Source organism: Acanthochromis polyacanthus, chromosome 18 (assembly GCF_021347895.1).
Source record: "Acanthochromis polyacanthus isolate Apoly-LR-REF ecotype Palm Island chromosome 18, KAUST_Apoly_ChrSc, whole genome shotgun sequence".
NCBI lineage: Eukaryota > Metazoa > Chordata > Actinopteri > Pomacentridae > Acanthochromis > Acanthochromis polyacanthus.
The window spans coordinates 26,752,932-26,769,642 of NC_067130.1; the positions used below are offsets into that span (position 1 = coordinate 26,752,932).

At 40.2% G+C, this 16,711-nt stretch overlaps 1 protein-coding gene across 1 annotated transcript in view; it reads left to right on the top strand.

The window, feature by feature from the left end:
- The window catches only part of rxraa (retinoid X receptor, alpha a), a 48,160-nt gene that overhangs the window by 25,178 nt on the left and 6,271 nt on the right, over positions 1 to 16,711 (top strand). The window contains 7 exon segments of the mRNA XM_051938923.1: positions 1,327 to 1,496; positions 8,340 to 8,466; positions 10,176 to 10,186; positions 10,188 to 10,211; positions 10,213 to 10,238; positions 10,240 to 10,315; positions 12,653 to 12,722. Coding sequence (XP_051794883.1) covers positions 1,327 to 1,496; positions 8,340 to 8,466; positions 10,176 to 10,186; positions 10,188 to 10,211; positions 10,213 to 10,238; positions 10,240 to 10,315; positions 12,653 to 12,722 — 504 coding nt within the window.

The following is a 16,711-nucleotide window of genomic DNA, read 5'->3' on the forward strand; positions in this document are numbered from 1 at the left end:
CCAGAGTAGGGGGAAACTTAAGAAGACAGATCATCCTGCAAACCCAGTGTGTGTGTGTGTGTGTGTATGCGTGCGTGCGTGTGTGTGTGTGTGTGTGTGTGTGTGTGTGTGTGCATGCGTGTGTGTGTGTGTGTGTGCGTGCATGTGAGGCAGGTACAGCTCTCTAGGTGTGCATATAAACCTGCATGCTGACTTTTGAATTTCCAAAAGCCTTTTATCATTCCACACATTATGTCAGAAACTTTTTTTATTAATCCACGGCTGGAAGGAAAACTTATAAAAAGCCACAGTACTTTTTTTCTGTGGTGTCTTGAATTAAGTAAATTACAGCCTTTTGAAAAGACAAAACATACACACATGTGTCTTTTTCATTCTCACTTGAGGGCAGAGGTGCGGTTTCTCTTGCCTCAGTCGCACTGAGTCTCTGTGTCTGCTCAGCACACAAACCATTTCCTGTGTCTGCTCGCCAAGCCAATCAAATGACAGAACCAACATGGTTGTCCTCAAATCCGTTTTTGTACACAACAGTCTTCATTGATTTGTGTTGAGGCTGTCTGAGAAGAGAAGTGACAGGACATACATTATTTATGTGTGTATAAATGATTTGTGCATTAAAGGAGCTGGTTGTTTGTCATTCAGCACTACATGAAAAGCACATCTCTTTGATAAGGAAACTGGAAGTAGTCCTTGAGCATTTCCATGCTGCTTCATTGTACATAATGCAGGTCTAAGGTCCTTATATATTTCCTCCACACTGTCCAAGCAATTATTGATCATTGAACTGTCTTGTATGTGTCTACTGGCATAATGCATACACTGTCATGCACTATACACAGGCTTACAGAGACACACTTAATGCCTAACACTGAAACAGAGACTCAAGCAAGTACATGCATGCTCTGTGTGAATTTCTGTACAGACAAAAACAAGGACCAACTATGTATTCACTTATCTACTGACATGTAGAGTATGGACAGTTTGTTTCCACAAGATTTGCAAGGATTCAAGGTTTTACTCAATGGTAGGATTCAGCCTTGAAAATGGGTTTACCAAAATACTGGGCTCTTAAGTCGCCAGATATTTCTTCACAAGGTAGATGCTAACTTTGTCTATCTTTTATTTTTTGGGATTCAGCTTCCTTGCTAGAACTAAAGCTGCCTGCCATAACTATTTCCTAACTTTAGCCGAAACCCTGCTCAGTAATCAAAACCACGTAGACTCACACCATGTAGGCTGACTCTTTAGTTTTAACACACGTGTGCACTTTAACACATGCTGACATTGTAAAACAGCAGTAGTGACCGGAACCAGTTTTGTTACATGCAGCCGTTCAGGAGGAGCGCCAGCGAGCCAAGGACAGAAATGAGAACGAGGTGGAGTCCACCAGCTGCGCCAACGAGGACATGCCCGTGGAGAAGATCCTGGAAGCGGAACAGGCGGTGGAACCCAAAACCGAGACCTACATCGAGACCAACCTTGGTGTACCATCCAATTCGGTGAGTTAGCATATATATATATATATATATATGCCCTCTCTGACAAACACTCACATAGTGTATCATCCTGCAACACGTCATCACTTTGTCCATAAACAGTGTTCATGCTCAGAGAAGCGCACATACACACAGTAAGTTATTTGTTTAGATTCACCCCGAGGCTGGAGGGACAGTATTTTTTCTCTTGTATTGACTTCTACATTAGAAAAAATGATTATTGTTCTCCGTTCTTACCCTTGTATACCATGTCCCCTTTAATACTAACTTCTGATTTTCTCACAGTGAAGAGTTCATTAGCAGCTCAAACCTTATGAGCTACAGCGAGCATAATTTTTTTTCAGAACACTGTATTTGAGTGTGGAAACGTATATTCAAGTGTAAATAGCCGTCAATAAATGCATCAGTACCTCCGTTTTTCCACTTAACTCGTGAGATTGACTGAAATTATTTTGCATAGGCTCAAAAATAATCTCCAAAGTGTCCTGGCAAAGGGAGTTCTTTTTCTCTTCTGCGATTCCTTCATAGATGTGGGAATTTAAAAAGTTTTTCCATGTGTCATCAAGTCAGTGGTGACAGATGCATTGAAGTTTAATTACTGGCATGTTTCAAATATTCCCACATATGTATAAAATACTAATTTACAATCTAATGGTTTGCAGTTAGCATGAAATAGCTTAACATATTATTTTGTACTAATGTGTAATGATTTAAGACTTTTGTCAGCAGCCATCAATCAAGCTTTGACTGTGTCCAATGATACTGCCAAGGACTTAGAAACTAAATGTTTCTCTGATTTATGGCTTATGACTTATATTTAGGAATTTTCTGCTTTCCAAAATCTCACTGGAGCTCTTCCACCATTGTCCACAAGTTGCTTTAATGTTTTCCATCTGCGAGGAGCTGCTTTATCTCTTTTTTGCATTGATGTGCATTCCAGAAACAGCACACATATAAGTCAAGTCAGATTTGTCAGCATGTGGACATGTTGAAGAAGGTTTACTTCTGTCATTTTTCACTGTCAGAATGTTTCAAATATGTTTGATATTTTAGTTTCCTGCTTTATAAAGCTCACTGTGGTTTTTGTTGTAGACTTTAAAGTTGACACCATGCTGGCAGCAGAGTGGAGATGTTACTGAATATCAGATGTAAGCAGTGTTTGTCCTCTCTTTTTCAGTCCCTTTGGAGGGGACTGTGCTGGTTTACCTGTTCACCTCATATCAGCTCCTTCACTCAGCTGTGAGTTCCCTCATCTATCCCCTCAGTATCAGCTGGGCACTGTGGGCTGTCTCTGACACGGAGGAGACTAAGGGTGATGAATAATGCAGCAGACAGACTGTTCCTGAAAGCATCCCACAAAGCCTCAGCTTTCTCAGGAATTCTGCTGGAAGACGGGAAACAGAGGAGCTGTGCAGCAGCCTAGCAAAGGAGGAGGGGGTGGAGGGTGAGACTGTGGGAGAAGGAGAGGGAGGGCTTCATCTGGGATTCATCCGATTCAATAGAGGGAAAATGTCCTGTGAAGTAAAGGTAGAAATGCCAAAACTGTCATGTGAGTAAATTGTCCCTATTTTGGGGATTGGTGGGGGACAGAGGGAAGTGTAGGAGATGAGCGCCAACATTAGGGAGAGGGAGAAGGTGTTGGGATCCATGAGGGAGTGGCTGGCAGTTCAGACATACTAATGCGCTGAGGGTGGCTCCCTCGATACCTGCAGCCCACCCAAAATCAAGAAGAGAGCTTTTAGAAGGGCTCCAGAAAAGATGAAAACCACACTGATTGACTATTTAGAGCTGAGAATTGTATTGTTTAACAACTGTAAATGGAACCGTGGAACTGTAGTGAGATGTTTATGCAATTTTACAATACATCTGTTGTGATTTGGTAGTTAAAAGTGCCAGAACAAACCAAAAAGGTACCATGCAATCTTAAACCAGTCTCTTTTTAATGCTGCTTTGACCACAATTTAGTTTTGTTTGTGGGGCTTATTGTTACTAAGCATCATCTAAGCAAAAAAATACATGCATGTGCCAGTGGAAATCACAAGATGTTTCTGCTCAGAAGAACTAAACAACAATCCAGCTCATAAGTTCCCTTCAACTTGAACATTACTTGTTATGCATTATACTTGCATATGCCTTGAAGATTGTGGGTTTTCTGTAGTTAGAAAGCCAGTTTACCAAACTCCATCTTTTTTTCTTTAACCTTCTGAACCTCGAACACTTTCTACACATTTTGCTCCGGTTACATTTTAGCTCATTGCGGGCTCATTTTTCACTGTTATATTAAGTCCTTTGCCTCTATGGAAACAGTAACAACAACATGGCTAGAAGTAGAGAGAAGTAAGCAGTAAGACACAGTTATAATGCCATAAATCACAACAAAACCAAACAAAAAAGAATCAATGTGTACAACATTTTTTCCAAGTGCCTCCATATGTTACCAATAGTAACACTAAATGCTGTAGATATTTTACTACATTCATTTTTTATTTAATCTGCTATGAAAACACAGCCTGCAGTTCAGACCAGTTAATCCGAAAAGTCCCTTCTTAGTTGCTGGTGAATTTTTGCATGAGACGTGTAAAATGATTTTAATGAAATATTTCAATGTCAAGCTCAGCTTTCCTTAGGTTTTCCAACTGAATAGCACATCACTTCAGTAGTTTGAGGACTGTCGGAAAGTTGAAAATTTAATAATTCCTTCTGTATGTTCATATGTTGGCCCACCAAATGCTGCTAGAACTGCTTTAATTTGCCTTGACATTAAATCTCCAAGTCTAAAATTTTACCGAAGACATAGAACACCACTCTTCATAAAGATATTCCCTCATTTGGTGCTCTGAGCTCTGTGGTGGAGTCACTCGATACTCTCACTGTAGGGGTCAAGAGTTCAGATTTTTCCTTTAATTTGTCACACATCTATAGTTTGAGTTTTTTATACCAAAGATCTTGGGCTGCCACCTTAATATAATCAAGCTGAACAGAAATTTTAGTGCTTTCAGATGTGAAAGTCATTAATTACACCTTTGAGCATGACACACGAAGCCCTGTTCACCTCCACTGAAATGGAAAAGATCTCAAGAGATGAGGTGCAGGTTTTAGTTTCCAGCTCCCGTCTACAGAAAAAAAAACTGAGGGTTTGATTCCCAGTATTGCTACATGTGTTCTAACAAGCTCAATTGGCTGTTGTCTTGTTGCCTTTCTGCTGATGCCCTTTCCTGCCAGGTGGAAGGAGGCGGATGGCGACACCTTGTATCTGGCGGGGTTTTTGGCCAACATTAGAGAATGAGTAGTGGCTGTGATAGGCAGTCCAAATTTGGAATAAAGGGAGAAAACTAAATCTTACATGCCTACTGTATCTAATGTTTTGCAACTAAAGCCAGAACTGTCAACATGGCTAGACAAGAGGAAAAATGAGTGACATATTTTTATTAGGTGTTATTTATTTTTTATTTAATATTTTCCTTCATTCCTCTTTTCTCAATTTGGGGAGGCTGACCCTTTAATTGAAGTGGAGCCCACAGTGTTGGCAGAGTATCGGCATGCCGGCTGTCCTGACCACAAGGACTCCCCTTCTGTCTGAATCCCGTCCCCCTGCCTCCTTCTTGCCAGGGCTCCATTCAGAGGCGCTGCCCCGTGCTATAATTAATCACAGGGCCTGGATCATGAGTGTACACCATGAATAGGCCACTGCCACTGTCTAATGGCCGGGGTCTGGCCAAGCTGAATAAAGTGTGTTTATCTCATGGTGACCTAGAACAGGAGTTAAACAGGCGTTAGTAATATGCCTTCAGTCAGACAAGGAGAAGTCTTCTCTTAAGAGGAGATACTATCATTCACTAATCCTCAGGGTGTTTCTTTTCCTTCTGTTTTATGCTTTCTTCTCTCTTTTTAGTGTTGTTTCTGAGTGGCTGCTCTACCGTCTTTGCATTAATTTATGTAACGGTTTACGTAAAAGTTCTTATCTTTCCCTTAACTTAAGGCAGGAAGCTGTTGCTGTTATTTAGATGATAATTAGACAATGATTCATCCCTGTGCTAACGCACGAGGACAGTTTCTTTTTTAATCTATAAAAGTGGGACACTTGAGTAATTCATTTTCATACTGATCTGTACGAGTATCCAATTTTCCCTCTGTTGTCGCGCTAGTATAGTCTGGTTCAAGCAGAATAATGAAAAATTGAAAGGCAAATCTTTCGTCTCCTCTCCTCATGTGATGAAAATTTCATAGGACAGTATGCAAGCCTGGCATTTCTCTAAGTTGCTGGGATGATCTTCCATGATGATAGTGGTGGAGTGCATCTGGCTAGAAACACCCTTAAATTTGCCTGGAATAAAGACAGTTTTGTTTGTGGCAGACAATAAAAGAAAACTGCTCAAATTGGCTCATATTCAGTAGCTTTACGTCTATTCTCTCACATTCCATCTGAGATTCCAGCTGTACATTAGAGTGACCTCCACAGCAAGGAGCTGCTTTTAAAATAGAGCTGTAAGATATTCCCAGATGGACTTTGATAATTTCATACATGGAGGTTAATGTTATTCTCTCTCAGGTCACAGTGGGCTCCTCCGCCGTGGTCCGATAGCATCACTAATGCCGCTCTGTGACTTGAACAGTAAGTACAGTAATGCGATGCCAGAGAATTGTTTCAGGAAAGTGTAAGCTCCTCTCCCCTGTCATCTCCACAGACAGAGGCAAAGAAACCAGGTCAGTATAAACATGGCTAAGATAGCCATACAACATTCATGAGGCTCGCCATGTTTAATGAGAACCCTGGGACTTGTATTCTTACGAGGAAAAGCGCTGGCTCGACCGTGGCGCGCACTCGAAGCCCCTTTTGTTTGCCTTTGTTTTTGCCGGTGCTGCCCTTTGGAATGAATTAGCTGAGTCTGATAATGTGTCTCTGAGAGGAAGCACGACTCACGAAAAACTGCCACTGCCGTCCACATCTCCCACGGAGATCAGATGCTGAAATATTTATAAGATGCCTGTTTCTTTCTCCCTCTGAAGAAAAAAAGCAAAGAAACGACTTTCACTTTTGAAAACAGTGTATGCTTTGTGTTTGGTTTAAGTTTTTCATATTTCAACTGCGTAACTGCGACACTGCAGTCAGTGTGAGTTTCACACCGTAGGGAGGGAATGTTGGAGGATAGTCTTTGGCCTGCGTATTACAGAAAAGAGAATGTGAGTGGAGAGATGTTTTCTTCTTCATCTTGAACTAATCTTCTCTTGAGAGCTGCAGTTGATGTCAGGATCCTCAGAGCTTTTAGCATCGATCTGTGGGATTTGAAGTAGGAAGTTGGGGAGAAGTTGCTGACTTTTTTGATCCGAGTGCGAGTTCACACAGGGATACTTCGAATTTAAGGATGTTTTCTGGATTTATTATTATGCATAAACACTCATGCACAAAGTCCTTGTTTACATACATGCATATTAAGGATATGGACTCCTGGGATGATGGTAAATTACTTGTCATGATTGACAGGATTGTTGGGATTTTAATTTTTTTTTCCCCACTGCCCAGATGGAGTTACATTTTAGGGAATTAGTCCTATTGTATATGCATTGCATTAATATTCCACTACCATTCTCTGTGGATCAGAGAGTAATACTTGTGAACCTAATGTGTCAGGACAGTTGAGGAGAAGCAGTCCTTGTCTTTCGACTGGTGCTTAAACCGCAACCAGAAATGGTCTTCATCTAAACAGGAAATAATTACACACAACAATGATCACACTCATGTTTGTTTTATTGATTTTACTATATTTTATAGACTAAAAACAAAAAAAGAAACACAAACGAAGAATTACTTTACAGAAATTTCATATACCAGAATTTAATTCCTTTTCTTAACCAAACTTATGACTCATTTCTGAAACTCTGCAATTTAAGACATTTTAATATTTGATCAAGCGTACTTTCACAGCAACGGTATGTTGAGGAGCTAAAGTGGAGAGAGGCTTTTTAAAGCATAATCACTCTCAGAGTGGCAAGATTGTTCCTCAGTCTTTTTCTTTTTCCTGCTTTAATGTTCATCTCTTCTCAAGACCTAATTAAGTTAAATCAATGTCGTTGCAGCTTTTCCTTGGTTCACCTGGCACTTTTATTTCACTTGTCAGTGTTCCTAAGTTTGAGCACTAAATGGAAATTTACAGTGATGCACAAACAGCCAGTTTTAAATTATTTAACAAACCTTTCTTCTCAAAAATGTTAATTTTCAGTCATGGGGAAATAGAAATAGGCACAGCACTATGAATGAATTTATTTAGTTAATTTAAATGGATGATGAAGAAAAAGAGTATTTTGTTAGATGGGTTAAGTCTCGGTCAAATGACCTGCAGAATACAGTGTCAACAGAGTAAAATGTGAGTTATGCACATATAGTAGTTTGCACATTTTACAAAGCCCCTCCTGGTGTAGTAATAAAGTCCCTTTGAGCTCCTAAGTACTTTGTTCTCTGATAAAGTGTCAGTAGAACCTCTCGAGGGCCTCTTGAGCTCCTCGTAGCTGTCCAAGAGGCTGATTTGTATTTCGGCTAAATGGTCCCCAAAGAAAGAATCCGCTCGGTGAAAGTTGTTTTTTTCACCGGCAAGCTCTCTGCAGGTATTTCCTCCACAAGCTGGGACGAAATCACTGTTTGTTTTGTCTTCCCTACTTGCTCCTCTTCGGAGGATATTATTCACAGGATAGAACTCGTGTGTGTGAATGTGCAGTGATTAGTGACTCAGAAGTATCCAGACGCCAGGCAAAAGAATACTCAGACCAAACAGCAAAAAACAAAATGAAGACCCATTCATTTCATACAACAATTCAGTACTCCTAATGTGTTTGTCTGTTTTTTTCTTGCAGCCCAATGACCCAGTGCAAATATATTCAAGCAGCAGACAAACAGCTCTTACTCTGGTGGAGTGGGCCAAGAGGATCCCACACTTCTCCGAGCTGCCCACTGGACGCCAGGTCATTCTTCTACGAGCAGGTCGGTCAAAAAGCAGCTTGGCAGTTTTCAGCGATTGATTATTTAATTTAGAATGATCGTAATGGTGACTGATGAACATAATATAGCATAATTACAATATGATTTGAAATTGTGGTGTACAAATGAGCATAGATTCCAGAAAATGCTGAATTTAGAGCCACTGTTATTTGAATAAAAGTAACAAATATATTAGCTCACTACCATATTTCATAGCATAATTTTTACATGCGTTTGAAATTTGCATAAGAACAAAATTCCATAAAGAAATGTAAATTTTGAAGAAAATCTACCTATGTTGCAAAACTTTTTATGCTTGCTTGGCGAGTTTTTTACTTTTGAAAGAGAGTTAATGTACATAAAGGGACCTTTTGAATAGGTTTTTAAGTAGCAAACATTTCCCCCAACATGACAAATCAGCTGTTTCTGCTTCATTCCTGAAGACGTCTGCTCCATGTTTGTGTTGCTGTAGATATCTTTTTTTTTTTAGCTGGTGACAAACATTGCTTTTGCTTCGTTTACTCTGTAATTTACAGCCATTCTTAACATAGACTATTACTGGCACCTGCTGATGACACTAATAGTTTATCAGCTCTAAAGTGGTGAATTGAAAGAAACCTGCTTTGCAGTTTCTGTTTTTATATTTATTTATTTATTTATTTTTTTGCAGGCAGTTCAAAATTTCCTTTGAATTTGCTCAGCAGCTATATGGAAACACGGTTACTGATGACTTTGAGTAAAAAGTAACAGATGCTAGTGTTAGCTCTCTATATATATCTCGGAGAAACCTTCAAACCAAATGTGAACACACTAATGTGGTTATAACCATGAAATAACACTCATGGTCAAGTGACTGAGACAAGAAACGGACCAAAAATCACTGTATGTATCTGCAGTTATGTGGAAAAACAAAGAAACCGAGCAGGATCCCAGAAGTGTCAACGTCAAACAGAGAGAAATCGTGTGTCTCTTCTGCTACATTCACTAACGTCACATGCAAAATGGTCTTTTGGGTTCTTCCAACACATTGTCCTTGTTGCCTGCCTGTCTCTCCAAATTATACCATTATATTCTGAATCTACCTCCAGGAAAAAAATATACTATTATGCACCCATCCCTCACCCTGGAAAAAATCCTCCCATCTTTTCTTATCTAGTTGCACATACAATGATGGAGAGACTTCAGCAAAGCAGAGAGAGACATTATTCTGCAGAGCTCGTCTCTTCTCGGCTCTCAGGTTTTCTATAAATAACCGCTTTAGTTCTGCTGTATCACAGATAAAAGCATCCCGGCTCCTCTCATACCCAACTCAACTCTGGGGAGAAGAGGCGAGTGTTGCCAGGCAGAACAGTTAAAGGAGCCCTGTCACTCAGAAGGCAGCGTCTTGTGTCTTCGGTGCTCTCTGTGTCAAGCCCCTGCTTGGCACATCAAGCATGTTGTCTTTATTGTAGATGGCGGCGCAGTTCATCCCTATTTACAGCGCTTGTCTCTTAGAAAGCATGATTCAATGTCTTAGTAATAACCTGATGCCTGTGCTTGAGAAAGCTGCACGCTTTTACGGCACAGCTAATTGATCATTGGAATTCCCCTTTGTTGTCAGTTTCATTACATTACTTGAATGTGTGTGAACTTTTGTACTGGGATTTGCCTGTGTTTTTTAACTTTTTTTTCCTCACACTTTTCCTCGATCCCTTTCCTCATCTCTTCCTCAGGTTGGAATGAAACTCCTCATTGCATCATTTTCACACCCGTTCAATAGCGGTTAAAGACGGATTCTGTTGGCGACGGGCTGCACGTCCACCGCAACAGTGCCCACAGTGCTGGAGTGGGAGCCATCTTTGACAGGTTATTATATCCATATATTGAGCTTTCTTGCACATAGTTGTCCTTACATTAATCGTAGAATTATGGCAACCACTTGCATAAAATGAATACTTTAGGTCCCCTTTGAAGTAACTTGTAAGCTAAGGTTTTCATATTGTCTAAATGCTGTTTAAAATAGCTTTTTGGTCCATAATGAGACATTAATAGCGACAATACTTGGTTTGCAAGGTGGGAAAAGTAGAGATGGACTAATATGTGTTTTTGTGGGCCAATACTTTCCTTAGTAAAGGTGACTACAACTGAAGATGTAAAATAGAATAGGAGTGATTGGATTATCTCCTCTGTTTATGTGGGATCGACTAATCAGTTTGTCTCTTGCATTTCCATCTGCCTGTTATTCTCTGTTCTTCTTAATATATCACTGTTCTAAGCATCCTTTCATTGCCCACTAAGGTCCAGATTATGAAGCATTACTAATTATTGTTTTCAGACTTCGTCTCAAGGTTATCTTGGCTGCTTCTAACTTAGCCACTAGTCGTTAGCCTAGCCTTAGTCCCTTAAGAGGAGTTTATTTCCTGGTTTGTGGCCACCCACATCTTGTGTTTCTTGGTCAGTTTTTGCTGCTTAAGAGACATTTCTGGGACCACAGATTGATGACAGACAGAGAGAAGAGGTTGCATCAAACATTAAGTCGAGCATTTTGTTTATTACCAATTGGCTAATAGAAATGCAGAAAATTCTGAAAAATGCCAAATGTTAGCCTCAATATTTGGCTAGGTTATAATCAGTCTATCCGTAATGAAAAGGCAGCTAACCAAGCTAATAAAGCATTAGTTGCTACTTTAATGTGTTTTATTAAAGGCAGTCTCCCATTACAACGTGTGACATTTTTTTTAATTTTTCAGTGAAAATGACATGAATGACTGGAAATGACAGGTGTGCTTCATGCAGAGCAAAGCAACACAGGAAATATTGATTGACTCCAGTTCATTACATATGTACACCTGTGAGCATCAGGGTCACACAGATAGTCTGCACAGGAAATGTCAAAAAATAAATAAAAAGGTAGGAAAAAATCCATACGCAATTGACTCACAGTGAAGTCGGTGAGCGTGCAGAAAACACCCCGGTGACTGCTATTGACATTCCTGAGCAGCAAGTTGCCTGACGGACATGAATCTCACAACCAAGTTTGGCGGTGTGTGTGTCGGCAGCATCGTAACTCTTGGGCATAACTGACATGCACCGTTTGGAGAGCTTCAACATTTTTCGAGTACGATACATGTTATATTAATTGGAATATGCATTATTCAGCAGAAATCCTGGCAGTTTTCCATTCATCTTGAAGGTGAAAAGTGCAGTTGTAGTGTGCTGGAGAATGTGAGAGCCGAGAGGGAATTGGCAGCTACAGGTGCTGTCATCCGATCCATACAATAGCAGTCTAACTTTCAGTATTTGGCTCTTCTCTCCCTCGGATTACCAGCCTGCACGCTCAGTCATCAGCGTTCCCAGCCACAGGACATATTCCATCTCTACATTAACTGTGGCAAGCATTAAGATACAGGAAGCTGATAATGTTTTTATCTACTCCGCTCTCTCTCTTCCCCATACAAATGAAGAGACTGATTAACTTAAACACTTGAGTCCTTTTCTCTCGCTCTCTGTTTTTCTCTCTTTTTTTTTTTAGCCTTGTTGTTTCTCCTCGGAGCAAATTGAATTAGAATGAGCTCAGAGCCACAATTGACTTTACTATGCGAGTGTGAGGGGCAGAAAGAAACGGAGCGAGAGGGAAAATAAAGAGCGCCGGGGAGAGGGTGTGACCGAGTCAAAGAGGGGTGAGGAGTTCGAGCGACTCCACGCACCGACACTCCTACCGGTGACGTCGCACGCAGACAGTGGGAGTGCTGGTGTTAGATTACAGCTTGTGTTTACTCTGTGGCTTTCCTTTTATGAAAACCATGTACTAAATATAATTACTTTGCAGGGTTGTAAACTTTTCCACTGATCTAACGGTGCCTATGTGGGCCCAGAGCATGCTTGTGTGCATTGGTTTTTTAAATAGATGTGAGCTGGATGGCGGTTGAAAACATATTTTTAATGTACAGTCTGGATCTGGGATAATTTACATGAGAGTAATGTGTCCATTTGCAATATGTACCAATTAAGCCTCAAATGGTTTCCTGTGATCTTAACTTTTCTGGCACCCGTTTGGTTGTCTATATAACACAAAATAGTCTAGTAGCCCAAGGAATGTAAAAACTTGACAAAGCATTTTCTACCTAGCCTGATTTTTAATGAGGCCGTAGCTTTACTTGGTTGTTTTTGTTTGTCCTTTTGTCTCTTTTGTGTGCAGACGTGTCCTCACACGAACTGGTGGTCAAAGATGAGGGACATGCAGATGGATAAGACAGAAATGGGGTGCCTTCGAGCGTATTGTCCTTTGTCATAACCCAGGTACTATCGATATATGTGAAGTTTTTCATTTGGTTAGTGGCCAACTTGAATGAAGCTGTCGCATTTGCTACATTTCAAAGAAATACATTAGACTCATGTACTCTTTTTATCGATGTTTTGGTTTTCACTTCTGTAACCTCAAGCAATAATTAATCAGAATACAATTTAGGAAAATGTCTGAAAGTTGGGATAGAAGAGGTCACACGCTGACATTCTGTGTTTTCACCACATGCTTGTCTACACAACGCGTTGTACAGCTGGCTTTAGTCATACACCACGTATTACAGTACAGTTGTGTTTTGTTTCAGGTTTAAAGATCTTGTGAAAATGTGCTGTTGTTTACTACTGTTTCTAGCTGACACAGCCCTTCATATTGCAAGAATAGATTATGACTCATTCAGGACACAAATTTTAAACTCAGCACAACCACCCGTTTAATGAATATCAAGTTAGTTTGACTTGATTGACAAATGCGTGCAGTATTTTTTTATTTTACTGGAAAACATAAAATCACCAAAATATGCAAATTGATGCTATTTCATCTGCAGCTTGAAAGTGCAGTGTACTGACGACAGTCTCAGAAACACAGACTTTAGATTGGTTGCACTGGTGCTTGTAATGTTTTCTTTCCTTCGTGCACCCACTTGTGTTTGTTCTTTTGGTCCTGCACAATGCATTGTAAGTTACCATTACATTACTGATTTCCTAATACATTATGTAGAAGACTGCCCGTAACAGAAATCTAATTGCAGGTAAATGTTTGTACATTTCACCTGCTTTTTCATATGATCTGGAACCTAGTTAGTAAAAGGAGCTTTCTTTGCTGAATTTTAAGTGGTCTTGTTTATTTCATTTCCGACTCCTTACGGCTTCAGTTTGCTGCTGCAGGAGGATGGAAGTTGTTTTGTTTCGTCAAACATCTGTCACTCCACAGGATAAGGTTTTTTTTAGACACATACTGATGTTTCCTAAATGTCTCAGATGCATGAGAAGACTGTACAATTTACCAGTGTTTAAATGCCACACATGCATGGGTAGGTGCTACAATTTACCAGTATTCCTAATGCCTCACATACATCGCACTTGCTATTAGGGAACAGAGAAGCCTCTAGTCCCACTTAAATATTGTCAGAATATAGACATGTGTATGAGCAAATATTAATTTTAAAAGAGTAAAATAAGTCCACCTGACCATTAGAAGAAATAATTTTATCTACCAGGTCAGGCCCCTCAGAGACACATACAGACAGACCTCCTAAATGTCAGATGATGTAAATGTATTACAAACTTGCCATTTTGTCAAGTCAAGTGTTTGAGCAGAGTTGTTAGGTGACAAACTTGCAGAAAGTGGCACCGGGGTTGATGGAAGGAGAAGCACGGACTTGGTTTATAACGTGTAGAGTAACAAATAAGCCCTTTTAAGGCATGAAAGGATTATTTCCAGAAAAAAATAAACTTCTAAATGCGTAACTTGATACACAGAGAGGAGTTTTTTGGAGGTTTAATCAATGCCTGGAGAAGGATTTTAATTGCTGATTATTAAACTTCCTCTTGTAGCCTTAAAAATGGACTTTAAAATGTGTATTTCCTAATTGGCTCCGGTTGCTATCAGCTGCTATGGTTTTCATACAGGAAGATAAAGTATCACAGTGGTGAGGATACTCCTGCAGGATCAGCCTTCGTCTCCACTGCCCATTCAGCCTTTTAACATGCTCATAATTTTCAACCAAATGTGGGATAAATACACCACTTTGTGTTCATTCATACATTTTGAACAACTGAGCATATTGATTATTGATTATGCTGCATTGTATTAACAATTACTGACTGAATCTCAAATAGTCTGATTACCACCTTTCAATCCCACTTCCTACTCAAATCACAGTGGTTGGGTGGAGAATTGCTTCAACTTTAAGTGTGTCTCAGTTTGACCTTTAGTTGTGGAAATGTGAGATTTGGGAACTGATTTTTGGTGTCTTTGAATTTGAGCTTGGACCAGAGATCGGATGTTTCCCTACAAAGATCTGGCTATCTTTAATTGAGGCCTGTGCATTGGTCATGTCAAAGTGGCATCTAAGTATAGGAAACAAGCCATAAATGTGACCCAGGATTTTAATGACTCAGTGTGGGAGCCTTTGTGGATCTGCACACTCCAGACACACTGATCCACTGTGTTCCACATTTTGTTCAGGCCCACTGGCCCCGGTTCACTTTTCCGCCTGATTCCTTGTTAATAGGGATTTGCAAGACTGGTCTGACTGGGAAAGGAAAGGTTGGGGTGGGGGAGTGTGGAGGAGGGGACAGTGACGCTAAAAAGGCCCTCGTCCTTCCTTCCCACACTGCGTGGTCTGGCCCATCCATTAAACAACAAATGTTCATCATTGTTGATCAATTGTGCAAAGCTTTGTTCATCAAAAATGTTAATCAATGACATGTTTGTATTTAATCAAAGACGTGTCCTCCGACGAAGCTTGAAATAGCGCAGTGTAGACATTGCAGTCTTAATTGGACTAACCCAGAATGTGGTGTCACACGGTAACAATTGAGTCTGTGGGGTTAAAATCAACTTGTACGTTAGTAAAGTTCACCTTAACACATAAAACCAGTGTAGGGGGACACTGAACAAAACACACTGATTGTTTTACAGGCTAAAGCTTCAAATTTGAGAGCTTTGGTTCTTACAGTTGCAAAGTGTGGGACTTTTTTTACATAGGTGAACATCTGTTACATTCAAGTCTTTCCCCAATTAGTTCACATAATACTGATTAGTCCTACTGGCAACCAGTAAATCTGTAAATCTCTATTTATTTTTGCAGTATCTGGACTTTTAAATCACAGTGCTGTGGTTTAATGCATTTTACTTGAGCAAGCAATAACTGATTTGCCAGAGCTGAAGAAGATGAGGCCAACTATAGCAACATAGCCTGCTACAGCAAATAGGGCTACATGCACACTAATACATTTTAAAATGCTGAGTTTCTGCTTCATTTACACCACTGTACTTCAAAGTTTTTAGGATCCCTAAAACCGAGAATCACTGCTGACCCCATTGTTGATTGACAGCTCTGGTGCTGTGTTGCAGTTTTACCGACTTTCAGCTTCAGTTTCTTCTTTTAGTAGAAATTGAGACGTTTTAGTGATGCAGACACTCGTGTTCGCTTTCTGATTGGGCCGTACTTTTACTGCATTTTTCCCCTGATTCGTCACACTCCTATCAAATAGCTGTTTTCCAGGATAAAGCAAAGAAATATGCCTTGACGAATGGCTTCCTTCAGATTAGACACAGAATTAGACCCACAGACATAGCTTACCTTGTTGCCTACGTTAATAAGTGTTATGCAGTTCATCTGCGGCCTTTCCTATTTGCCAGTGCTCTTCTTCCTCCACACTATTTACAGCTACGCAACCAACCCTCTGCTTAGTGTTTACACCAGCACCCACACGCCCAGTGTATGTGAAATGCCCATGTGATATGCCTTTACAGCCACGTTAGTATGCACGGGATTACTTATGAAACAAAGCTAAAACACTCATCTCCTCCTCCCAAGAAAAGTCTTTGATGTTCCAGATAAAAAATAAACTGCATTCAGCTGAGGGATTACAACCTAAAAAAGAAAGCGGCTGACGGGGAGGTGTACGCCATGAGCACATGTCAGTGGAAGGGAGAGACGAAAGTTCTGCAATGCAGGTTTAAAGGAAAAGCCTCAATATTTTAATGAGAGGATCTGGTGGTTCTGCAACAGTATGGGGGCATTTTTTGGGTTGACTTCTAATTGTGAGGAATTACTACAAATCAACACAGACTTGCTTTGAGTGATCACCTTTATCCTATGATGAGACATTTCTATCCTGATGAAGACGGACGGCTCTAGAGGACATCATGGGGTCACTAAATGGTTTGATGAGTATGAAAACAAGGTCAATCATAAGCTATAACCTATTCAGTCACCGGACCTCAACCTAGGTTAAC